Source organism: Pelophylax lessonae, assembly GCF_965119305.1.
Source record: "Pelophylax lessonae genome assembly, chromosome: 3".
NCBI classification, from domain to species: domain Eukaryota; kingdom Metazoa; phylum Chordata; class Amphibia; order Anura; family Ranidae; genus Pelophylax; species Pelophylax lessonae.
Window position 1 is genome coordinate 210,335,470 of NC_138770.1, and position 26,406 is coordinate 210,361,875.

At 41.4% G+C, this 26,406-nt stretch overlaps 1 protein-coding gene across 2 annotated transcripts in view; it reads right to left on the bottom strand.

Annotated features, from left to right (window-relative positions):
- Nucleotides 1-1,662: 1,662 nt before the first annotated feature.
- The window catches only part of SPSB4 (splA/ryanodine receptor domain and SOCS box containing 4), a 235,164-nt gene continuing 210,420 nt past the window's right edge, over nucleotides 1,663-26,406 (bottom strand). For both annotated transcript variants that reach the window (XM_082251669.1, XM_082251670.1), the window contains exon 3: nucleotides 1,663-2,842. In XM_082251669.1, coding sequence (XP_082107795.1) covers nucleotides 2,715-2,842 — 128 coding nt within the window. In that variant the 3' untranslated portion in view covers nucleotides 1,663-2,714. The remainder of the gene's footprint in view (nucleotides 2,843-26,406) is intronic.

A 26,406-nucleotide genomic window follows, 5' to 3' on the forward strand; every position in this document is an offset into this window, starting at 1 on the left:
CTAGGCATACGCCTAGCACAGATTTATCCACAAGTAGTGTAGACATTCATTAGTTAAAGTTTTGTTTAAAGGGTAACTCCACCTTCGTGGGGAAAAAAATTGCAAAAAAAGAAAAAATAATATGGCGTATACAATTGCGACACAAGTCATATTGTAATTGAATGTTATTAAAAAATTCCTTTCCGTTTCAATCTGCAGCCGCTGTAATTTTCTGTAAAATGCAATGCAATATGGCTACCTGGAGCTGTTCTGTACACAGAATGTGTACTGACCACACCCCAGAAACATAATTTCCTGCTTGTGTGATTGGCTCACCAATTTTTCCAGAATTCTGCCTATGATACAAGTCAGATTTCTGGCATCCCTTGCAACAAAAATTTCATTTTTGGTGGGATACTCCCAATAGAAAAATGTCTAAAGGGATGCAGGCCCAGCAGCTTTCCTATTAGTGCTCTGCAGCGGCTACAGCTGATTGATAATTATGAAACCACTCCCATTAGACCCACTAAGCACAGGGGCACAGAAGAACAAACAGTGACTTGTTTAGAATAACAAAAGGTAGGAATCTGCAACAGCGTTTGTTTAAATCCTTGCAATGTACAAAGGGGAATGTTTTTTTCTCAACAAAAGCAGAGTTACGCTTTAAGCTTGTTTTTGTCATATGCATTCTTCTTTTTGTGTTCCCTTTTAACCACCTATTTTACCATACTGTACATACATCACCCAGCATATGGTTATGTGGAACAGACTATACTTGTATTCATTTTACATTTTACAAGGGCCTCAAGTATAGAATTTGAAGTAATAAATGACATCCCCATAGTGTTCTAAAATGGTATACTCCACTCTATTGGTATGGCCAAACCTCAGATCCCAATTGCTGTTTCAAGAAATGAAGATACAACAGCCACACTAGTGATTCCTTTTCAAGTGACTTCTTTGTGGGACACTTAAAAATAACTTGTACATAAAGTCAAACTAGGGCCTCCCACTAATAAATAAGTTGTGCAGCACTTTGGCTGCATTCACCCTGGCGATGGTGACCTGTCATTATACTGAACGGGGTAGGTAGCTACACCTACCTGAAGATTCCTTCTCATGCAATTCCCAGCTGCCAAAATCACTGGTGCAAATTCAGCTTCATCAGTTTTCTCTTAATCCCCCGGGAAAGTACCACGAATACCATTTGAGCGCGCCAGTGAAGTCCACCTAATGCATCTTCCTGCGATAGTGTGACAATGATGCTGCACTGCTCCTGAATATAAAGCAGCTTTTACACTCTCATATAGGCTGAGCCGGCTTGCACCACAGTAGGATAAAAAAAATGATGCAGGGGGTATTGCTATGAGCATTGTCACTGCTGACTCACAAGCCTGGAGCTTGTCAATCAGCACCTGGGTACAGCTAGTACTGGCTACTACTTTATGAATTGACAGTACTGCCTGTTTCTGGAACCCTCCCACTTTTATCTGCAGTGTCTAGATCAGGGTTTCCGTGGAACCCTAGTGTTCCTCCTGATGTTGCTAGGGGTTCCTTGAGCAATGGACAATTTCTGCCTCTCAGATAGGTTCCCAATGACACCATTGTTCCTTTTAGCTATCTGTAAGAGGGTAATTCTTCCCAATGATGACAAGAGTAAGAAGCATTCTTCCCACTGACTGTCACACTAATGTGTCATGAGTTGTAGATTTTTCATTTTTAGCAAGGGTTCCAGGAGACCAGAAATGTATTTCAGGGGTTCCTCTGTGTTGAAAAGGTTGAGAAAGGCTGCTCTAGACTGTCATACAGGAGCCTTTAGTTGTAAGCTAAGTGACAAAATACAGGGGAATGGTAAGGTTCTTTTATCCTATTGGGCCTTGTCATCAAGATGATGTGACGTCCATTATGACATGGACATGTCCATTAGGACATCACATGGTATGTATATTTATAACCCCTATATATTGTACTAAGACATGGGCATTGAAAGGCAACTTTTAATTATGCAAGTAAGCAATTACTTCGAGTAAGTATAAACTTTGCCCATAACCACCAAATCATATTCTAGATTTGACTTTCTAACCTATCGTATATAACAATGAAAGATGAAATCAAGCTTATTGCCGTAAGCAGCACCACCATTTTTTTATCTTCCAGTTTTGTGCATAAGAGTAATAATTTCAGATAGAAGTCCCTTTTTCCCGTAATGGTGACAAAAGAGACATCCATACTGTTTACTGCTTAGTCAGATGACTGCATTCAAGTATTGACATTCTCTTTGCTGCCAGAAACAACTGCTCTACCGATTTCCCTTTTCCATCTACTACACAGTTTTGCTCTTCTTTATAGACAAGAATATGTGTGCATTTTATTGGTGGAAATGATCCCAATTACTCCATCTGATATTATTCTATATATTCTATACAGAAAGGTGAACATCATATTGATAACCAGGAATCCTCTTGATGACAGAGATAGTACTGGATGGAACATCACACAATATTTTTCCAGTAGCTTCATTTATGCCCCGTGGCACTGCATCCCCCAAAAAAATAAACAAAACAAATCAATATATATACATATATAAATGTATATATATAAAAAATTAAATAATGTGTAAGTAACCATTGTAAAGGAATTTTTTTCCCATGTAAACAATATCTGCTGAGTTGCATTATATCTTCTCTTTATTTTCTCCTTTGTGGTTGTCCTGTTGAGGCTACAAGAGGGTGCTGTCACTGGTACTGTAAATAGTTCTTTAATGACTGAGGCAACGGTAAAGACTCAATTTGGTGCAAACGCTCTCTGCCAATAGCAAACCGAACCGATCTTCTGCATAAATCCATCAAAGGCAGCGGTTCCGCTGAAAAAACAGAGAACATGTCCATTAATATCACACGATTACTTTCTGTATAGCTCCAAAATCACACTTAATTCTTACAAATAATAATACTAAAAAAAAAAGAATAATTTGTTTTCAATGTAAAATTCAGAACTAGGTGGTGCCACACTTCAATACTAAGATTTTTATTTCCAGCATTAAGAAAACCTGGCATTGGTTGTTTAGGACAATAGATTATTGACCCATGTTTAAAGACGTTTATTAAAAAAAAGAAGACGTTTTTAAATAAGTTATTAGCAGAGATGTATAGTAACTAAGTAGAACTACTTCACTACTGTACTTAAGTACCGAAAGGCGGTATCTGTACTTTCCTGGAGTAGAAATTTTTTCTCCTACTTCCACTTTTACTTCACTACATTTTTTCGATGATTTCAATACTTCTACTCCGATATATATTTTTTTTGTGCTGCATAGTTACGCATTACAATTATAAAAATTACCACTGCCAGAACAGTAGATGGCAGGTTTCATGAAGCTTAAAACATGTGTATTATCAGCGCATACGAAAATAAATGCTACTGGATGTATAAATAAAAGCTGCATTTGAAATAATAAAAAACAATATGATGTTCAAACTTTTGACTTCTTTCTTTAATAACTACATAACACAGTACTTGCAGTTTTACTTTCAGTACTTGAGTAGCAATTTTTTTTTCAAAACTACTGGTACTTTTACTTTCAGTACTTGAGTAGCAAAATTTTTTAAAAAACTACTTGCAATACTTAAGTACAAAAAATGTTGAATACTTTAGTACTTCTACTCAAGTCACTTTTTGATCGAGCACTTCCACTTCTACTCAAGTCACTTTTTGATCGAGCACTTGTACTTTTACTCAAGTATGGGTTTCGAGTACTTTATACAACTCTGGTTATTAGAAGAAATTAGATAAGTTATATTAAAGCATAACTAAAGGCAAAACTTTTTTTTTAGTTTTGGATAGAGTGGAGAGGGATTAGAACCCCTGTCCTGTTTATTGCTGTCTGTGCCCCCCAATAAGGAGATTCAGCCTCTCTATTTGTCCTGTTTACCATTATCAAGGAAAAAGTGAAAGTAAAGAAAGCCCCAAATTTTGGGTACTATAAGGGAAATGGGGACACTAGTTCTGGTGCCTGGGGGTCCCCAAGGGATTCCCTTCATTTGAAGGGATTTCCTCTCACTTCCTGTTTGGCTATGGGATAGGAAGCAAAGGGAAATTCCCAAAATGGGACACAGATGGTAAAAAAAAAAAAAAAAAAAAATCTGACAGGGGTTATAACCCTCCCTTGCTTTATCCAAAATTAAATAAAAAGTTATGCCAATAGTTCTAAGGACAGCCTTTGATTCCCTGAACAACTTTGGACACTACCAGTAGAATAAAGTATTGCCACTAATTCACATCAGATTCACACATGACCTCAGGAAAAAGAAGCATATTATGAGACCCTCCCTGCTGATAGGGGGGACCACCAGACCTCCTGTAGGGGGCCCCAACAGCATGGGGAATTGGTGCGGTTGGGTGGAGGGGCAAATACAGAAGGAAGCCCTGTGCAGCTCTCTGCAGAAGCTGAAAGCCAGTTTCTCTCTCTCCTGCCAGCTTTCAGCTGCTGCAGGGAGAGACACAGGGCATCATTCCTGTAATTGCTTTCCCGACACCGATCCCCCTCCCTGTTCTGCCTGCTTCTGCCCCCCCTTTTCCCGTGTGCCCCCCTTTCACTGTGCTGCTGCCCTTCTGCAGCACTGCAGGCTTCCCTTTCCTGTAAAAAAATAACAAATTGAAAGAAAAAAATTAAACATTATTAAATAATTTAAAAAAAAATGTAAAATAAAAGAATTGTTAAAAATTTTTACATAAAAAAAAAGTAAAAAAACGATAAAAAAAAGGCTAACACACAGGTTCTCTGTTATGTTTGTGTTTGCCAATAATGATTTTAGTGTATATTTCGTGAAAATATTGTCTTGATAAATTCGAGGGAGGGCCCTGCCAGGTAGGCTGCATGGGGCCCTGTGATTTCTAACAGCAGCCCTGCATAGGATAACATGCTGGGGAGTTTATTGGCTGCAGAAAAAAAATGTCTGAAGCCAAAAACAGCAGCTGTAAAAATGTCCAATGTGCATGAGGCCTTGCTAAACAGCAGCAGAGAAAAATCAAGGCTGTGCAGCAAAGCTGTATAAATCTCAGGGCTGGATGAACAGAAATACAAATCATTCGGCAGCTAAAATAGCTCTACTTTATATATCTCATCTGTGTATTCAGCTATTGATTTTATTGATGTGTAATATCTGCAATGCTAGCAATGAATATATTAAATATTGAACGTTTATCCTCATTTCTCTCTACAAGCAAAATATAAATTGAGCTTGTCTGCTATAGCAAAGCACCTCAGCCTATTTTTTTTATATGCTTGCATGTTTGAATGGGAGGCGAGCCAGCACAGCATACCATGTTAGGGTCAAATCTTCAAATCTCATATAACGGTTTAAAAGGCATTGCCAAGCCGGTGTGGCAGAGTGCATTAAGGGATTTGGAATGTGCACCTCTAGGCTGAGCACGCCGCAGACACTGCAGTGCGGTGTGGAATTTCTGCTTTCAACAGGAAACCATAGGTTTCCTCATAGGCTATGAAAATACTAGTCATGCACATTTGTACAGTAACACACTGTGTAGAGTTCAAACATTTTCCAGGGATTGCTGCACCAGCTCAGCTGTGAGAACAACTCCTATGAAAATTCCTGAGAGCCGACTGCCTAACTGTCAGCAATCACCAGCAATCAATGTTCCCCATTATTTTCTTTTGCATACTTAAAGAGGAGCTCTGGCCTTTGAGGAAGGAGCTGTTTTTTTAACCACTTAAGCCCCGGAGGATTTGGCTGCTCAAAGACCAGGGCCTATTTTGCAATTCGGCACTTAATGGACAATTGCGCAGTAGTGCAATGCTGTACCCAAATGAAATTGACGTCTTTTTTTTCCCCACAAACGCGGCTTTCTTTTGGTGGTGATTTTTATTTTTTGCGCTATAAACAAAAAAATGCGTCAATTTTTAAAAAAAAAAACAAAATTTTTATAATTTTTTTATATGAAATTTCCCCAAAAAAATGTAAAAATCAAAATTTTTTAACATTTTAGGCCAATTTGTTCTCTGCTTCATATTTTTGGTTAAAAAAAATCGCAATAAGCGTATTTTGATTGTTTTGCGCACAAGTTATTGCGTTTACTAACTAAGGGAAATATTTATGTCATTTTTATTGTTTTTTTTTTAGCTAGTAATGGCGGAGATCTGCGATTTTTTTTGCGGGACTGGGACATTGCGGTGGACAGATCGGACCCCTGACTAACATTTTTGACACTTTTGGGGGGACCAGTGACATTACTACAGTAATCAGTGCTATACATATGCACTGTTACTGTAAAAAAAAACAGGGAAGGGGATAACTTTATTAGTGATCAAGGAGTTAAGTGTGTCCCTAGGGGTGTGATTCTAACTGTGGGGGGGCGTGGCTTGTGATGTAACCACAGAGACATACGATCCTACATAGCAGGATCATATAGTCTCTGCAGTTATACCAGGGAGAATGACAGGCGGCTTTGTTTACATCAGCCGTCTGCCTTTCTCTCTCTCCAGCGGGAGATCACGAGTGGCTGGCAGACATTGGAGCCGCCGGTCACTCGCGCGGGGAAGGCCGTGAACGAGTGGCAGCGTGCCTCCAGCGGTGCGCGCTCGCCCCTTACAGGCTCCTGGGCGAGCGACGTAGTACTACGTCGCTTTGCCCAGGAGGGGCTGACTGCCGCAGTAAATATACTGTGGGCGGTCGGCAAGTGGTTAAATAATTTAATGCAACCAAATTACACTCTAGGCCAGCCTTTTTCAACCAGGGTGCCTTCAGGTTTCTTCAGGGGTGCCTTGGAAAAAATGTGTAAAAATTGGCCACAAATTTTATGTAAGGCAGCGTGTGGATCAAGCCTGCCTTTTAGGCACACAAAGCCACAGGTTTTCATTGGGCACCATTACAATCTTCCAGCCGCCAGCATCCTAACAACTGATGACATTATTAGTTGATATGGAAATCAGACACTTGAACCTCATCTTTGTTTGTCCCTCTCCTGCCTTTCTCCGTAAGCACTGGGGCCACATTAGCTTAGTGAGGAACAGAAACTAAGGAAAAGAGAAACATTGGAATACTAGTCAGTACCAGTGTCCAAAGCTGTATTTGCTTTGGAAGAATAAATCACCTTGTGTGGATGTTGCTACCCTATGTAAAACCAATCATTTTATTTTTAATCTTTAGAATAGGGTCAGTGCTGGGACAAGGTCATCTAGAGCCCAGGGCAAACATACCAAACTGCGCCCCCCCCCCCAAGAAGCATTATGTGTCAGCAAAAATCCCCCCCTCCAAAAAAAAAAAAAATTGAGCACCAATCTGTATGCTTACAACCAAACATAAATTCCCCCTCCTCCCAGTATAAATCTTCCCCCTGCGGAAATCCACACTGCCAGCATAAATCTTTGCCCCACCCTCACTCCAAGCTCAGATCTTCTCTCAATCCAAATCCCCCCCCCCCCAAAAATAATTTACCCCGAAATCCTAGCATACATCCTCAAATTTCCCCTCCAAGCACAAATTGTTTTCTCCCACTCTGAATCCCCCCTCCCAGCACAAATCCTCCCCCTCAAGTTTTCCCTCCTAGCATAAATGGCCCCCAATCATCCCTAATAGAATAAATCCCCCCCCCCCAAAAAAAAGAAATTCCTCTCGTAGCACAAATTCCCTCCATCCCCTACTACCATATCACCTCTTCTAGCACAACCCCCCCCCCCAAACCCCCTCTCGTAGCACAAATTCTCTTCCCCCTCCCCACCCCCAACACCCCAAATGTTGAGAAACACTGCTCTATGCTACTTGGAGGAAAAGCTAAACTAACAACTTCACATGGGCATGCCTGTGCCCAGCCTATGCTACATCCACAGCACTGATCATTCAGAAGAGTGACAGTTTCCATTGTATAATGCAAGGCACAATTTTTGCTGGTTCATAAGTCAGTTCACATACAAGAACAAAGACTCAGATGATCCCTCCTATTGGGCAGAACAGTGATATGGTGACTGACCGTCACTGGCTCTCGGCTCATTGAAGACTGAGGTCAGAGGTCTATGATCACTCAGTTCTTGTGTGGGGGGGGATGCAACATCAGACCAATGCTGCATCCACCTAGGTGAGTATGAATATTTTTTTTTTTTAATTCCTGTACTAGGGGCTCTTTTTTCTCAGAAAATAGGTGCAGGAACTCAACCACAGCCTGCCCAAAACCCCCCTCCCCTGCACACACACCCTCAAAGCCACATCAAATAGTGGCTGTGGTCAAATTGCAGTAAAAGTGGAAGGGTCATAAAGGGGAATTAAATACCAGGAGTGCATTACATACAGAGTGCAGAGTTCAGGGGTGCACTATGTGCAGAGTTCAAGAATGCATTATGTACAGAGTGCAGAGTTCAGTTGTTCACTGCATACAGATTGCAGAGTTCCGGGGTGCGCAACACACAGAGTGCAGAGTTCAGCCTTCTTCCATAGCTGCCTCTGCATTCCCTAACCACATCTAACTTTCAACTCTCTTCAGATATGACCTCTGCATGCAACCCCCCCCCCCTCCACTTCCCCTATATTCCCAACCCCCCTTAAAAGCTCCACCATCTATGACCTCTGCATGCAACCCCCCCTCCACTGCCCCTATATTCCCAACCCCCCCTTAAAAGCTCCACCATCATCCACCTTACTTTTGTTGTTGCATTAAGCTGAAGCACCCAGCCAGCTCTAGTACCTCCCCGCACACTGTATGTGGCTCCATCTCCATCATCCAGTGGGGGTGTCGGCATTGGCACTGCACCACAGGCACCTGCATCTCCCTTGTCCCCATCCTGCACTTAGCGGGAGACACTCAGGAGATTAGATCTTTGGGAGACAAGCTATCACTTGTAAACACAAAAGCTGGATTTCTGTATTTACAAGTAATAGTGGTGAGCAGGGAACAGAGGGCCTGAGCCAGAGGTGGTGGAACTAAGTTTCACCAAGTTCCAGCTGAAAAAAAGCCCTGCCTATACTTCTCTTTTAAGGAACCATGATTACCTATTTGGAGTTGATAAAGGTTCCCTCTAATGGTTCCTGATCATCTTGTGACCAACGAGCAAATCACAGAAATGCACACTTCCCATGTAGTGTTAACAGAATTAATTTAAAAGGTATTGTCCATTTTACATGTTATATTTGCATGGAATAGACATACTGGCCCCAACACCACCCCCTCCCCCCCCCCCCCTATATATTCCTTCCACATACTACATTCTACCATACAAGCTGAAACTTTAGTCACAGAAATGCACACTTCCCATGTAGTGTTAACAGAATTAATTTAAAAGGTATTGTCCATTTTACATGTTATATTTGCATGGAATAGACATACTGGCCCCAACACCACCACCCCCTCCCCCCCCCCCCTATATATTCCACATACTACATTCTACTATACAAGCTGAAACTTTAGTCCAGAGGAAATATTTGATAACTAGAGAGCAGACCTCTGTTGAGCTGCACTGGGAGACTTTGATCAATGCAACTAGTACAAAGTCCTTAGATCTTCCTTCATCTGTTTTTCGCCTTTCCTATAGTAGGATTTCTTTCATCTTCACTAAGCATTTATTAAACTGCAAAATTAGTCATTACCATCTGTGCCAGCAATGATCCTACTAAACACACTTAATTCCACCTTGTTTCTTCAAAGAAGCCCTGTTTAAGACACTGCAGGCCTAGCCGCAAGGCAATTTCCTGTTTAACGCTTCTGACCCCCCCCCCCCTTCCAGCAGATTCTAAAGGGATTGGCAACTGCTACTGGATTTCCTTTGTAACTCCCCCTGCTGGCACAATGTGATTCTATAAATCAAACATTGCTTTATCAAACCCATTAGGACTGGACTTGGATTCAGAGAACAAAAGGAAGCCCGTCTGTTGCTTATACTGTATGTCATTGGTGGCACAAGGTCCTACTCATCTGACTTTCAATCCCTACTAATGATGTCTGCACCCCAGGAGGTATTTCTACCTGATTTGGGGCATACTCCTTCCTCTTACATAGGATTTAGCCTAGAAGTATTAGAAAATTATACATCATGTATAAAAGGAATTTTATGTACAACCCCATCTCCATTAAGTTTGAAATCCCATACTAATACGGTATCTCACAAAAGTGAGTACACCCCTCACATTTTTGTAAATATTTTATTATATCTTTTCATGTGACAACGCTGAAGAAATTACACTTTTCTACAATGTAAAGTAGTGTACAGCTTGTATAACAGTGTAAATTTGCTGTCCCCTCAAAATAACTCAACACACAGTCATTAATGTCTAAACCGCTGGTAACAAAAGTGAGTACACCCCTAAGTGAAAATGTCCAAATTGGGCCCAAAGTGTCAATATATTGTGTGGCCACCATTATTTTCCAGCACTGCCTTAACCCTCTTGGGCATGGAGTTCACCAGAGCTTCACAGGTTGCCACTGGAGTCCTCTTCCACTCCTCCATGACGACATCACATTAAATATTCAAAGCAAACTCCCTCATCCATCCATGTCTCCATGATTTATTTGGTGAGAAATCACTTTGAGAAACACCCCCTAGCATTTCTGGCCGTGGCCATCTTGAGTAATGGCAAATGATTCATGTAGCATTTACTTCCTGCCCTTAGCTCAAGTATGCATGCAGGAGAGTGTGCTTAGCTGCGAAAATTCCTCCCCCTCCTCCCCTCCTGAAGACTCCTGGGATGTATGACATCATTTGCCTAGGCATGAGACCAGGAAGTAACCAAAGAAATGTAAAAAAAAAAAAAGTTTAAAACAAGTAAATATGATATACTTTCCTATCTATTTACTAGAGCTGCACAATTCTGGATAAATTGAGAATCGCAATTTTTTTGCTTAGAATAAAGATCACAATTCTCTCACGATTCTCGGCGAAACATCATCTTTTACATTATACAAAAAAATTGGGCTAACTTTACGGTTTCGTTTTTTTTTTAATTCATTAAAGTGTATTTTTTCCCCAAAAAATGCATTTCAAAGACTTCTGAGCAAATACAGTGTGACATAAAATATTGCAACGGTCGCCATTTTATTCTCTAGGGTCTCTGCTAAAAAAAATATATATATATATATATATATATATATATATATATATATATATATATATATATACATATATATAATGTTTGGGGATTCTAAGTAATTTTCTAGCATAAAATACTGATTTTAACTTGTAAGCAGCAAATGTCAGAACAAGGCTAAGGGTACTTTCACACGAACGATCCAATCAGGTCTGCCTGTCAGTTTTCCCTATTTTCCATCCGTCCAACGGATCGGATGGGATTGGATAAGTACGGACAGGCAGTCCGTTCTCATCCGATTTCCCCATAGAGGACAGCGAGAATCTGACAGCTCCGTCTCCGCACACAGAGCGGAGACGGAGCTGTCATCTGCCTGCTCAGCGGGGATCTGCTGATTGATCCCCTGCTGAGCATAAAGCTGACCGCACAGTGTGAAAGGACCCTTAGTCTTTAAAGCGGTAGTATAGAAAAATAAACAAAAAAAAAACAAACAAACCCTGCAAGACAAAGGCATAATGAGCTAGTATGCATTGCATACTAGCTCATTATGAAAAACTTACCTTAGAACAAAGCCCCGACATGGACCCCCGGACACCGCTGTGGGAGCGGACATAATCCCTCGGCGTCTCTTCCGGGTTCGGCGGCTCCGGCGCTGTGAGTGGCCGGAGCCGCGATGACGTCATCCCGCGCATGCGCGCGGGGGATTAACTTTCTGGCAACTTCCCGGCAAGGAACTCCAAAGGTCCGACGGACCTTCAGAGCGCATGCTCCGCTAGCGTCAGCGGCTGCATGCAGTGCAAATATCTCCTAAACTGTGCAGGTTTAGGAGATATTAATTGTACCTACAGGTAAGCCTTATTATAGGCTTACCTGTAGGTAAAAGTCCTAAAAATCGGTATACTACCGCTTTAAGAGGTAAAACTGCCCTCACTTACAGATGAAGGTTCATTCCTTTTAGCCCCGGTTCACACTTGTGCGTGTGCGGGGTTCGCATGTAATGTCGGAGCGCACTGCTCCGACATTACATGCGATCAGCTGTGCGGTGCGAGTTTAGCCATACAAACTGTATGGCTAAATTCGCATCGCTCCCGCAGCAAACACGCACAGGAGGCATTTTTGCAGCCGCATCAGGATCGGATCGCACAGCGGTTCACACTTGTGCGATCCGATCCTGTGCGAACTGCACGATCGCACTGCGATATGCGATCAAACTGGGGGTGTCGTTAAGATTACATTGACACCCCCAGCGTATCGCATATGGCAGTGTGAACTGCCGGGGGTGCGTGTGCGATGCGGGAACAGGCTGCGAATTCGCAGCCTTCCCGCATCGCATATATGTGAACCGAGCCTGAGCTAAAAGAACGACATGATACATTGTAAAACACTATGTTTATAGTTATCTAGCAGCCTTAACAATGTTAATAAACGTTTGCTGGAGGCTCTTTTTTTTTTTGACCACTGTGAGTGAGCAGAGAACAGCTCAGTAAGAATCGAGGACATGCCGTTTTAAGATCGTGAGGTGAGGTGAATCGAGATTGCGATTTTTTAACAATTTAATGTGCAGTTCTACTATTTACTAATGCTAGCAGCATGAGGATTACAAATAATCAATGTTGATTTGGAGAGTGAAGTTCCACTTTAAGGTAAAAAATCTTGAGGCTTTGTTTGGTTCTTTCACGGAAAACAAAGTATCTCTTCGGGGAGTAAAAATAATTCTATTTCAGTTACAAAAGAATATATCTTCCTACAATGTAATTGGCAGATGTTTGATTTTTCGGTGGTGGAATCGATACAGCTGTAGAAGAATGGAACCTAAGTGTAGAACAAGCAATGCACTTTAGCCAAGTACATCTGATACATAAATGTGATACATTATTGAATATTGTGCAAATATAATAATCATCATGCATAACAATAGGATTCTGAAGTTATACAAAATTTCTGCCTCTCAGTAATCATTACTCATTGCACCCATTTAGTCTTTAAAGACAAATCATTTTCTGCAATTATTAACCCAAAAGAAACAGACAAAAAGGGCAGGCCTCCCATAGTGTGCCCCCCAGCAGTCATGAAAAGACTGAAGCTCAACTAGAGTGTTTTTTCATCCCTTATTTCAGAGGTTGTTCTATCTTTTTTCAGATACAGCATATACAGTGGTGATCGAAAGTTTGGGCACCCCAGGTAAGAATTTGTATTAATGTGCATAAAGAAGCCAAGGAAAGATGGAAAAATCTCCAAAAGGCATCAAATTACAGATTAGACATTCTTATAATATGTCAACAAAAGTTTGATTTTATTTCCATCATTAACACTTTCAAAATTACAGAAAACAAATAAATGGCGTCTGCAAAAAAAAGTTTGGGCACCCTGCAGAATTTATAGCATGCACTGCCCCCTTTGCAAGGCTGAGACCTGCCAGTGTCATGGATTGTTCTCAATCATCGTCTGGGAAGACCAGGTGATGTCAATCTCAAAGGTTTTAAATGCCCAGACTCATCAGACCTTGCCCCAACAATCAGCACCATGGGATCTTCTAAGCAGTTGTCTAGAAAACTGAAACTGAAAATAGTTGACGCTCACAAAGCTGGAGAAGGCTATAAGAAGATAGCAAAGCACTTTCAGAAGTCAATATCCTCTGTTTGGAATGTAATTAAGAAATGGCAGTCATCAGGAACAGTGGAAGTTAAAGCAAGATCTGGAAGACCAAGAAAAATATCAGACAGAACAGCTCGCAGGATTGTGAGAAAAACAATTCAAAACCCACGTTTGACTGCACGATCCCTCCAGAAAGATCTGGCAGACACTGGAGTTGTGGTACACTATTCCACTATAAAGAGATACTTGTACAAATATGGTCTTCAAGAGTCATCAGAAGAAAACCTCTTCTATGTCCTCACCACAAAAATCAGCGTTTGAACTTTGCAAATGAACATATAGACAAGCCTGATGCATTTTGGAAACAAGTTCTGTGGACCGATGAGGTTAAAATTGAACTTTTTGGCCGGAATGAGCAAAGGTACGTTTGGAGAAGAAGGGGCACAGAATTTAATGAAAAGAACCTCTGTCCAACTGTTAAGCATGGGGGTGGATCAATCATGCTTTGGGGTTGTATTGCAGCCAGTGGCACACGGAACATCTCACGAGTAGAAGGAAAAATGGATTCAATAAAATTTCAGCAAATTTTGGATGGTAACTTGATGCCATCTGTGAAAAAGCTGAAGTTAAAGAGAGGATGGCTTCTACAAATGGATAATGATCCTAAACACACCTCGAAATCCACGGGGGATTACATCAAGAGGCGTAAACTGAAGGTTTTGCCATGGCCTTCACAATCTCCTGACCTCAACATAATTGAAAATCTATGGATAGACCTTAAAAGAGCAGTGCGTGACAGACAGCCCAGAAATCTCAAAGAACTGGAAGACTTTTGTAAGGAAGAATGGGCAAAGATACCTCAAACAAGAATTGAAAGACTTTTGGCTGGCTACAAAAAGCGTTTACAGGCTGTGATACTTGCCAAAGGGGGCAGTACAAGATATTAACTCTGCAGGGTGCCCAAACTTTTGCAGACACCATTTTTTTGTTTTCTGTTATTTTGAAAGTGTAAATGATGGAAATAAAATCTAACTTTTGTTGACATATTATAAGAATGTCTAATCTGTAATTTGATGCCTTTTGGAGATTTCCATCTTTCCTCGGCTTCTTAACCACTTGCCGACCGCCGCACGACTATCTACGTCGGCGGTCAGCCCCTCACAGGCAAAGCGACGTAGGTCTACGTCGCTAGCCTGTGAGGGTCTAGGGAGCGAGCGCGCGCCGCCGGAGGCGCGCTCCCGCGTGGTCTTACACTGAGGAGAGGCTTCCGTCGGGCCACTCTGCCATAAAGCCCCGACTGGTGGAGGGCTGCAGTGATGGTTGACTTTCTACAACTTTCTCCCATCTCCTGACTGCATCTCTGGAGCTCAGCCACAGTGATCTTTGGGTTCTTCTTTACCTCTCTCACCAAGGCTCTTCTCCCCGATAGCTCAGTTTGGCCGGACGGCCAGCTCTAGGAAGGGTTCTGATCGTCCCAAACGTCTTCCATTTGAGGATTATGGAGGCCACTGTGCTCTTTGGAACCTTAAGTGCAGCAGAAATCTTTTTGTAACCTTGGCCAGATCTGTGCCTTGATCTGTGCCTTGCCACAATCTCTGAGCTCTTCAGGCAGTTCCTTTGACCTCATGATTCTCATTTGCTCTGACATGCATTGTGATCTGGAAGGTCTTATATAGACAGGTGTGTGACTTTCCTAATCAAGTCCAATCAGTATAATCAAACACAGCTGGACTCAAATGAAGGTGTAGAACCATCTCAAGGATGATCAGAAGAAATGGAAAGCACCTGAGTTAAATATATGAGTGTCACAGCAAAGGGTCTGAATACTTAGGACCATGTGATATTTCAGTTTTTCTTTTTTAATAAATCTGCAACAATGTCAACAATTCTGTGTTTTTCTGTCAGTATGGGGTGCTATGTGTACATTCATGAGGAAGAAGAATGAACCTAAATGATTTTAGCAAATGGCTGCAATATAACAAAGAGTGAAAAATTTAAGGGGGTCTGAATACTTTCCGTACCCACTGTATATACATACATACCTACATACATATATACACACCTTATGCTGGCCATACACTATATGAAAAAATGTTCAAACTCTTTTTCGAATAACAAACAATTAGCTGTGAGCAAACAATTTTGCCATCATGTAAAGACCGAATTTTGATCGATAAATCGTTTAACCACTTCAGCCCCGGAAGGCTTTCTCCCCTTAATGACCAGGCCATTTTTTTGGGAATCGGCACTGCGTTACTTTAACTGACAATTGCGCAGTTGTGCAATGCCATACCCTAATACAATTGATGTCCTTTTTTCCTACAAATAGAAATATTTTGGTGGTATTTGATTACTTCTGCGGTTTTTCTTTTTTTGCACTATAAACAAAAGAAGAACATCAATTTTGAAAAAACACCAATATTTTCTACTTTCTACTATAAAACATTCCTAATAAAATTTTTTTAAAAATCTAATTTTTATTACCAGTTTAGGACAATTTGTATTCTGCTACATATTTTTGGTGAAATAAAATCCCAAAAAGCATATAATAATTGGTTTGCGCATAAGTTATAGCATTTACAAACTAAGGGATAGATTTATTAACTTTTTCTTTATTAGTAATGGCGGCGATCAGCGATTTTTATTGGGACTGCGGCAGAGAAATCTGACACCCCGTGACACTTTTTTGGGAACCAGTGACATTAATACAGTGATCAGTGCTAAATAATATGCACTGTTACTGTATAAATGACACTGGCAGGGAAGGGGTTAACACTGGGGGTGATCAAGGGGGTTAAATGTGTTCCCTATTTGTGCTTACTAACTGTGGGGGGATGGATTTAACAAAGGCAGAGAGAGATCTGTGATTTGGCTTAGCTGAATCACATGATCTTTCCCTGCCTCTCTGACAGGAGAGCCGTCTTACATTGTTTACATTCCAGACAGCTCTCCTGTCAGTTTTGCCGAAGATTGTGGGAGGCCGGTGGCGATCCTCCCGTGGTTTGCCTCCTGCTGTGTCCAATCACAGCAGGAGCATGACTCCGGTGGCGCACGTGCGCCGCCAAAACCGTGTGCACATAATAACTTAGATGTACATGATTATGCGCAGCCGAGCCGCCTTGCCACATTAAATCTGCGTGGGGCGGTCGGCAAGTGGTTATAGGAAATAAATAAATCAGTTTTTTGTTTGTTTTGTCACATATGCCTAGTGCAAACAGTTCAGATGAGAAACAAATTAACCTTTACATTTATTCCTCATTAGGCAGAAGTTTTCCAAACATGTCCTTCAATTTTTTGTTGTGTTCTGACATGGGGACGGGCCCCCCGCCAGAACACTGATCAGCACTGATTGGGAGTTGGTCAGCTACTGGTTTTCCAGCATGCTTGTCCAACAGAAGCCGGCCAGGGTGCCATACACATGGGCCAAATGTCAGCTGTTTATTTTTTTTAACCAGCCCATGTGTACAGGGCTTTATACTCAACTGTCCCTGATCCAGCGAGATCCCAGCTGTGCAAATTCAATGGCACAACACAGCTGCTTGTCAGAAACCACTCTAGTGGGCCTGTGCATGGTGCTGTAATCTCTATTCAATGTTATGGAGAGTTCCAACTCTGTTGGAGGGGGGTTGGGGGAATCTCAAAAAATAGGAGTGAATGCGGTTAATAATGCGAGTGGCCGCAACATTTGGCCATTGGAACAATACAGAAATGGCAGTGTTAATTTTGTTGATATTGTTTAAGAATTGCATAGTGCTACTGGGTTCAAGGATGAACATTAACCACTTGCTGACTGCCCTATAGCAGTTTTACTGCTACGTAGCGGCAGCTGTGCCCCGGATCAAGTATATATACGGGATCCAGCACTTCCGCCTGCAGGGGGCATGCGCGCGCAGTTGGCCTTGCATCTGCCCTGAATATTCACATCAGAAGCCAATCTACTGGTTGTAGGCACTCGATGTCCTCCAGCACCCGCTGATCATCGGTAAACAACACACAACGGGGATCTGCCTATGTAAACAAAGCAGATCGCTGTTCTGACAGTGAAGATTCACCCTCTCTATTTTTCCTGTTTACCATTATCATTAAAAATGAAAGTAAAAGATAATCCCAAAGTTTGGGTTGTCCACAGAAAAGTAATAGAGGGGAAATCTTCCAATGGGGACATTAGTTCTGGTGGCCAGGAATTCTCTTGATTTGCAGGGATTTCTTCTCACTTCCTGTTTGGCTATGGGACAGGAAGTGATAGGAAATTTCCGCAATGGAACACAAATGGTGAACAAAAATCTGACAGGAGTTATAACTAGTGATCGATTGATATTGTTTTTTTTAATGCCGATACCGATAACGATATTTGGATATCGGTATCCATCGATATCGGCCGATACTTTCGGACATGTAAAAATATATATATATATTTTTTCCAAATGTACTCCTTGTGGAGGGATCTGGGGATCTAATAGACCCCAAACCCCTCCTAGGCACTAAAAAGAATTCAAAACGACAAGTTAGGCTGATTTTCAATTCGGCACCGAGTACCCAGAAGTGATGTCATGACATCACTTCTGGGTTTTGTACATGGAGACCCGATCAGAGCCGAATGCAGCTTTGGTCGGGTATTATCTTCGGCGGCGGTGGAGGTAGGATGCCAGGGTACCGGGGTGATGTCTCTAGCTTCAGGCATCACTCCGGTACATGCACTTTCCCTAAATAGCGGCAATATCGGTAACCTCAGGGGCCGATTCCGATATATCAGCCGCTGATATATCGGTGTGGCCAATAGTCGGTCGATCCCTAGTTATAACCATCTTTTGCTCTATCCAAAATGGAAACAAAGTATTGCCTATATAGTTCTATTTTAAGGCAGAATTAGACCTTAGGCATGGTCGCAGTTGCTTCTTCCCCACATTACTTCCATTGTAACAGATAATGTTTGGAATAGTACAGAGAGGCCTATACTGGCAAGGTTCCATTAGACACCAGCTGCCTAAACAAGTGCATCCTCCCTTGTGAAATGACAGGCAGGTGTACAGCTCTGTCCAACTGGGATATCCCCCTGGTTTACTGCATATGCATGAAGGTAGTAGCTGGCCACCCTGGACACCCATCGGGCCTGTCATTTAGAGGATGGGGTGGGAACAAGCAAACAAATTTGGAGGATGTTTTAATCCTGAACTGCATATTAGCTGCTCCAGTATTGCAAAGAAAATAGACAAAAGTGTTAACCTTTTTAAAGCTAGTCAATTTATCAGTGCTTATATGTAACACAATATCTTGCTTTTAGATTAGATCATAATAAATAAGAATGGAACACACGCCAGCAGAAGCATTTAACCCAACGCTAGTATATCACTGTGTTCACAGGTAATACTGCACTGCACATTCTTCAATGATACATAGATGGAGGAGAAATGCAGAATAATCACAACATATTTTACTGCCTGTCTCTGCTGCCTAGGCTATGGAGTAGACAAATGGAAGGAGAGGGATGGGGGGAGGGAGGGGTGGGGGGTTAATCATGTACTCAGATCCATAGTGGCTGTCAAGGCTGCTATGGTGGTACAACCATCAATGAATACCAAGCAATCTTATCCACATTACACACAACAACCATATAGAAAATACTATAGATGTGCTGTGATGTGTGTATTGTTTACATGGGGAAATAATGTATGCTTGAATCATTAATGTGAGCAGCGGGCATTAACGAGATCACAGCAATCACACTGCACAGCAACGGGGATCTGCCACTGCCACTAAGGGGAACTCCGCCGCCACATGACAAACAGCCTCAGTAATGTACCAAACAGTGTCAGAACAAGTAATGTCCCCTGCTGCGGTAATGCAGAAGTAATGGCTACAATTTACCAGCCTTTACTAAAATGTGCTCATCTTGCAAACTTTACTTAAATCAATTTTGTGGCAGGGACAATTTAGGGGGCACTATTTCAACAGTTTATGTTGTAGCTAATAGCACATCTTGTATTCTGTGCCTGTACATTGTGAATTAGAATAACGTCTCATCCTCAGCAGAGCTAGCTGTGTTCATTTATCTTCCCTATTCCCTATAGATAACTCAGATCCTCTGCAGACTAAACAATCTCCAGGCCATGACAGGGTGGAAACTGCAGTGACGACAGCTAGCATGTTAGCAGAGACGGTATAGACTGAATGGTAGCGCTAGTGTGCAAGGTAGAGTAATGCATTAGGTCATATGTTATGCTTCTCTTTGTAGTACATTTCCTGCCTCCAGACAGTGGTTTCCTTTATTCCAAGGTTCGTAGATTTGGTTTATAAGAGTGATTTAGTCATTTTCTATCAGAAAATAAAGTGCAATGCAGTAACCATTATTGAAATTGGAAAAAAATATGTCAGTATAGTTTTTGTTAAAGTTGTTTTGTCATAGCTTATTGACTGTGGACATAAAATATAACTTAAAAACTGTGGCTGGGCTAGTCAATAAAACAACACAGTGAGCAAAGTAAAAGTTCAAAGTGTAGTCGACGTTGCAACTAACTTGGATACATTTTATTCTAGTCTGACTTCAAACTGAATTCTGTCTGGTTGCTATGCATTACATCACTTTTCACTTTCATTAATGATCAAGCCTGCATGAATCCAACGGAAGCGATGTTGCACACACTAAATATAACTATTTATCACCTGCAACTTCTTTCCTGGTAATGGCAGAAGAGAAGAACCAGTATGCATACCCCCAGCCACAGTCTCAGACTCTAGTTACAGAGCTCTGGTTACAGGGAAGCACAGTCCAGCTTTCTTAGAACAGAAGGTTTCTGCATGTCACATTCCATCACAAATCTCAAAATTAGGGGAATAAGTCCTCATATTAGGTAAGTGGGTGGAGTCAAGAAACGGATACCTGTATGCCTTTTGCCCAACGGTAAATCAAGAACCACTAATGTATAGTACAGATTAATTCTAATATTATAGAGCAATTTGTTCCAAACTGCATACACTTGCCTAAAGCTGAACAAAGATTCAAATCTTGGCCGCTTCAGCAGGGACCAGCTGAGATTCAAACCATGTATGGGCAGGCTGATTCTACCCAGGTTGATTCATTGATCGACTTGGGTACAACCAGCTTGTCAAGATTTTACATGCAATTATTGCTAGCGGCTATAGCTGCTAGCACTAGTCACTGTGTGTTCTCCTGGTCGGGATGGCTCCCTGCACCCTCCCCCTCCTCCTGCCGGGAGAACACAATAGCGCCATGGGAGGGATTCCCCTATCAACACTGACTGTGTTAATAGGGTTGCAGGAAAGAAAAACACACCATTAATGGCTGGCTTAAGGCTTACTGGCAATAATCAGTGAAGTGGCTTCTACAGAGGAGGGCTTGGGGACCAATGGAAAAGTATAACTGGACAGGTTATTGTGAGGTTGGCTAAAAGCAACAAAAATGCCCTTTACTGAACCATAGTAATTCCTTTTAGAACAGAAGAATCTATATAAATCCTAACCTCATTTATAGTGTGTGGAGCCATTTCTCTATGTCCATGGGCTAACTTTATACATCCAAAGGTTTTTGGATATACAGTTGGCCAAGAACCATAAAGAAATGCCACTTACCCACTATTCTAACATAAGAAATAATCTCCTGATTTGTAATGAAATGAAAGGCGCAGATATTATCTGTTCTAGTAAGACTTTACTGTGGTTGTGCACACTGGTCAAATGGAGGGCCTTTTGGTACACTTCACCATAGCCTATTGAGATAAAGCTTTTTAGTGTTATATAGAAAATGCTCAATTTAATATTTTTTGAAACCGAATAAAAAATCTTTTGTACAAATGCAATGTTGCTTGAATTGAAACTGCTTCAATAGGAAGTAGAGTTATTAGGTTAAAAAGTCTGTAAATCTAAAATAAAAAGAATGAAGCAGATTCAATCAGGACATACTGTGGTTAATACAGCACAGTAAAATATCTTTTAGCCTTTTTAATCTAGCCGTCAAGGACAGTTGGAACATCTGTATGCTAATTGAAACAAGGCGTGTGGGTAACCATCATTCCAATGAATCACTCTGTAACTCTGTAAACTATTAGCAGTTGTAGATCACATGAAATTCTACATGGGCAATATGCCACAATCAACAAAACGGCCGACAGAAATGGCACCCCAAAAAAAACAACACTCCATGTCTGGTTTCCACTGGCTGTCTACAATACTTCCCTCTTTCTGCCAAGAAGGCGCAGGCTTATTCAGATTGGTGTGGTTTTGTCCACAACTTTTATCTCGGTATTTAATTGATGGAGAACAATATGGACTTAACCATCTGCTGTTATTTTTTTATATACCTCCTGGATGAATCCCTGCGTGAGGTCGCCACAATGGAGGTCCACCATCCCTTTCACAGCACCTGCTGATGTGTCTCCATCCACCTGCTCTATTCTTGGTGAATACATATATTTTGTTTATATTTTTTAACAAGCTTTATGATTATATGTAAAAGGGTGTTTATATTCCTGTAGGCTCTCCTTTATAATCCCTAATAAATGCTTATTGTACCCTGCTGTTGCGTTATGTTAAAATTTTTTACCCTGGCCTCCCAGATAAAGATCTACACAGCCTACAGTTAGTTCGGAATTCAGCAACTAGAATGCTAATGCATTCATAACAAAAATACTTTCCTCACTTAATTCTTCAAACATGAAATGGAAAACTACTTTAAAGACTGCCCTATGGACTTTAAAACATTCTAAAACCACACAAACTGGATGTCTGCAAAATCTAGCTTCAATCCTTTAAAGCCCAAGCCTCATGTCATGTGGCTTCCTATTTTTGGATCGATGAATATGTTTAATGCCAGAGAAAAAAAAAATTTAGGGCCATTAAATGCCCTCTGCACAGGCATGTGTATTTTCTTTTCTTTTAAAAGATATATAATGTTCAGAAACACACAAATTTGATGTGCAAATTCTAAATTGTTGCCATTTTTTTCTCAAGAATAACCTTATTGTATTTGGCTAACAGAAGCTTCAATTACTCTCCTGGAGGAGAAGAATGACGCAGTTCCAAAAAGCTGAAAAAACAACAATGTAGAAAGCAGAAAACCTTTACCATGTAAATACTGCAAACTGCTATCCTCAGGCTATTACTTGTGTCACTTAGAGAGGCTTTCAAGCACAAATCAACAGCAGGACCTAGGGACCCAAAAATCCAAACTCACAATAAATCTTTTTCAGGAAGGACAGTACAGTGTAAAGTCTGAAGCTACACAAGGGACCTCCGTATATTCCATGGTTGGCACAGGTTGCATGGTTAAAAAGCGGTCTGTGATTGGCTCCAGTTTATTATGATCAGTCTGACATACAAAGCTCAAGAAACACGCAAAAATACTATGATGGAAAATTACAGCACTTCTGATGAAATCGTGTTATACCAGGACAATGTGATATCATTTTGTTTCAGGTGAGAAAATAATGAAGTCCTCCACCCTTTATGGCTATAGCAGCCTGCAGTTTCTTGAAAAGGCTTTCCACAAGATTTTGGGGAGATTTTAGGAACTGGCATTTTAGTTCATCCTATTAAGGTAAAGGTCAGGATTCTATGCAGATATCTAAAGTTCCTTCACGTTAAACTTATCAAACCGTGTCTTTAAGGGCCAGGCTTTGTGCACAGTGGTACATTTAGGCCCGTTTTAAGGCAGGGCAAAAGGGGGCACCTGCCCAGGGCCCTGTCAATGTTGAGGGGCCCAACGTCCTAACAATCCATCCCAGTTACATAGTGCAGCTGCAGGGAAAGGGAATTAGTAAGTGGCAGTGTCTTTGGCCGAGTGGAGAGACATACTGACAAGCAGTGGAATCGGCCAGAGGAGTGAGAGAGGATCGCTATGAGGAGGCAATGACATAGGCAGCATGGATGAGCAGAAAGTCGGTGGGCGGCAGGAGTTACATCTGAATGAGAATGTGTGCTTGGCTTTTCATCACCTTTCTCTGCCCCTCTGCTTGCTGTTAACATCACCAGCCCCGCATGTACATAACACCGATCAGTCGGCCGACACGGATTAGCGGAGAGCTGGTATGTTTTGTGATTACCAATCCGAATTAGTTAGTTTGCCCTGCTGTATTGAACTTTCACTGCTTTAGCCACTAAATTATCACTTATCTGCCTCTCTGCTTGCTATGCTCATTGACAGTACTGTTTTGAATGTTTTCCTGGTCGGCTTCATTAACCCCATCTTTTCTGCCACATAATACATTCTGCTGGAAGGGAAAACTTCTACTCCTGCAAGGGGACTGTTGTATGTTTGTAGCATATTCTATCTAGCAACCAGTTAGTTAGCAGTAATGATGTGCAATAACCTGTAGCAACCAGTGAGCAGTAATGATGTACAGTAACCTCTAGCAACCAATCAGCACTAATGATATGCAGTAACCTCTAGCAACCAATCAGTGAGTGGTAATAATATGCAGTAATCTCTAGCAGCCAATCATTTTGCAGTAATGATGTGCAGTGACCACTAGCAACCAATCAGTGAGCAATCGCTGCCTTATCTGCTGCAGTAAACTGATTTTGAGATTAGCTGCTACTTAGTGTATCTCTCAGAGCAGGTGGAGAGCACAATTGCATGGTGGGAGCTGGGGGGGGGGGGGAACCCAATAAATTGCTTGCCCAGGGTCCAATCAATGTTAAAGACGGGCCTGGGTACAATCATGCTGGATCAGAAAGGAACCTTCCACAAACTGTTGCCACATGAATGGGATGCCCACAATTCTCTAAAATGTCTTTGTAGCAATAACAGTGCCTATCACAGTAAAATAACAAAATGCAAACATTTGGAGAGGTGTTAGTAGTAGATATAGTCATTATATCTTGGATGGACTATACTTAAACTTTTCTTTGAGTTTGAGTTTTGAGTTTATCCTCCGCCTAATGCTATGGAGAAGTATGAATAGGTACAAATACTTAAAGAGGAAGTAAACCCTCCTTTGCAACTTTTACTTATAGGTAAGCCTATGATAAGGCTTACCTATAGGTACTGTAAATATCTCCTAAACATGTACCGTTTAGGAGATATTTACCTTACATGCAGCCAGTGACATCACTGGCGCATGCGCTCTGAAGGAACGGCCGCTGGTGCCGTTCCTTCAGAGCCCCGCGCCGTGACCGTCGGCTCCTGCGCGCGTGCGTGGGAGTGGCGTCACCGCGGGTCCGGCCAATCAGATGGCCGGATGCCGCGATCCCGGAAGACAGGCGACTGAACATGTCGCCCGTCATAGATGTAAGCGGGCGGCACGGCGGGGGCTCGTTCCAAGGTAAGTATTTGATAATGAGCTAGTATGCGATGCATACTAGCTCATTATGTGTTTCTCTTTCAGGTTGAAAAAATAAAAAATAAAAACATTTTTGGGTTTACAACCTCTTTAAAAAGAAACTTGCAATAAAATGCATGGTCCACATATTAGCTCGGGGCTCTTTGGAGAGATTGCTAGCTATCAGAAGGGTAAAAGTGTACCTGTAAAGAAAAAAATTATGAATACTTACTTTACTCCTAGCTTCTGCATTGCAGGGTGTGACATCATTATACCCCTGTAGATAATCCTGGACACTCCAGCCCAGTGCAAGAGATATGGGACCAATATTATTCCCAGGATCTCACTGGAAGGAGAGCAGCTTCACTCCCACATCAGCACCACAGATGGAAGACAGGTAAGAGGTAAGTTTTAATCCAACTTTTTTCCCTACAGGTATAATTTGCCCTTTTATTATATAGCAAGTTCTATAATGAAAGGGGGCCCTGATCGAATTATTCTACCTTGCTTTTTTTGGCAAGGTCTGATTTAATATTAAAACAATATTGTTAATTGTACAATGCTAATAACAACAACAATAAGTAATAATAATAATAGCAATAGAGAGATCTAAATGAGTTACTGAATGTGTATGAGCAATATCAGTATTTACAATTTCTTAAATATAAAAAATGTAATGTATTGCTTTTTTTTAAAACTGAACTCTAAGGCAAGCCAATATTGTCTAAATATAAGATGCATGTGTATTCTTTCTTGAATCTTTATGTGCTATGTGCATTCAGATCTGTGCAATAATCCAGTGTAAAATCTTGACTTTGTGCAGATGCTTCCTGTAATAAAGACCAGTTACTGCCGACCACTTTCCTTTTATAAAATGACTGGTCTTGTCTCTACCCCATTCAGTTTTTTCTGCAGGCAGCCTGTATTGGGTGATGCCCTTTCACTGCTCTGTTCTCTGCACAGTCTATGTACAGCACAGTAGTGGTGTCATTGCTACTTTTAAAAGGTCATTTAAGGGTTTGTAGAGGCATCTGGTGCACACAAAATTGATTTACATTCTTTTTTGCTATTAAGGAACATATCTGATTGAAAGTTTTTGTGCCTGGAGTTCAGTTTTAAAGGGGTTGTAAACCTGAAACCAGACATGAAATATGAGCAAAGCATATCCCTATATAGTGTGTACTTGTCTCAATTAAGAGCACTACATGTTATTTCTGATTGCTGTTTCGCTCTCCTGCTATCAGCATTATTCACTTTTGACAAGTTTTCCTGACAACAAAAGAAAAACTGATTACAGGGGAGGGAACTCCAGCTGATTGACAGCCTTAGCTCTGTTCCTGTGTGCTGTGTGGAGGGGGTGTATCGCTTCCCTCCAATCAGCTCTCAGACCTCTCCTCACTGAGTTCTGCAGAGTGTAGCTTCAGCTGTCCGCCCCCCCCCCCTTTTTTTTTAACTCACAGAGAGGCTTGTAAATTCAGCACTTTGAGCAGATGTAGAAAAGAGAAGACTGATACAACTTATGTAGGAGGATT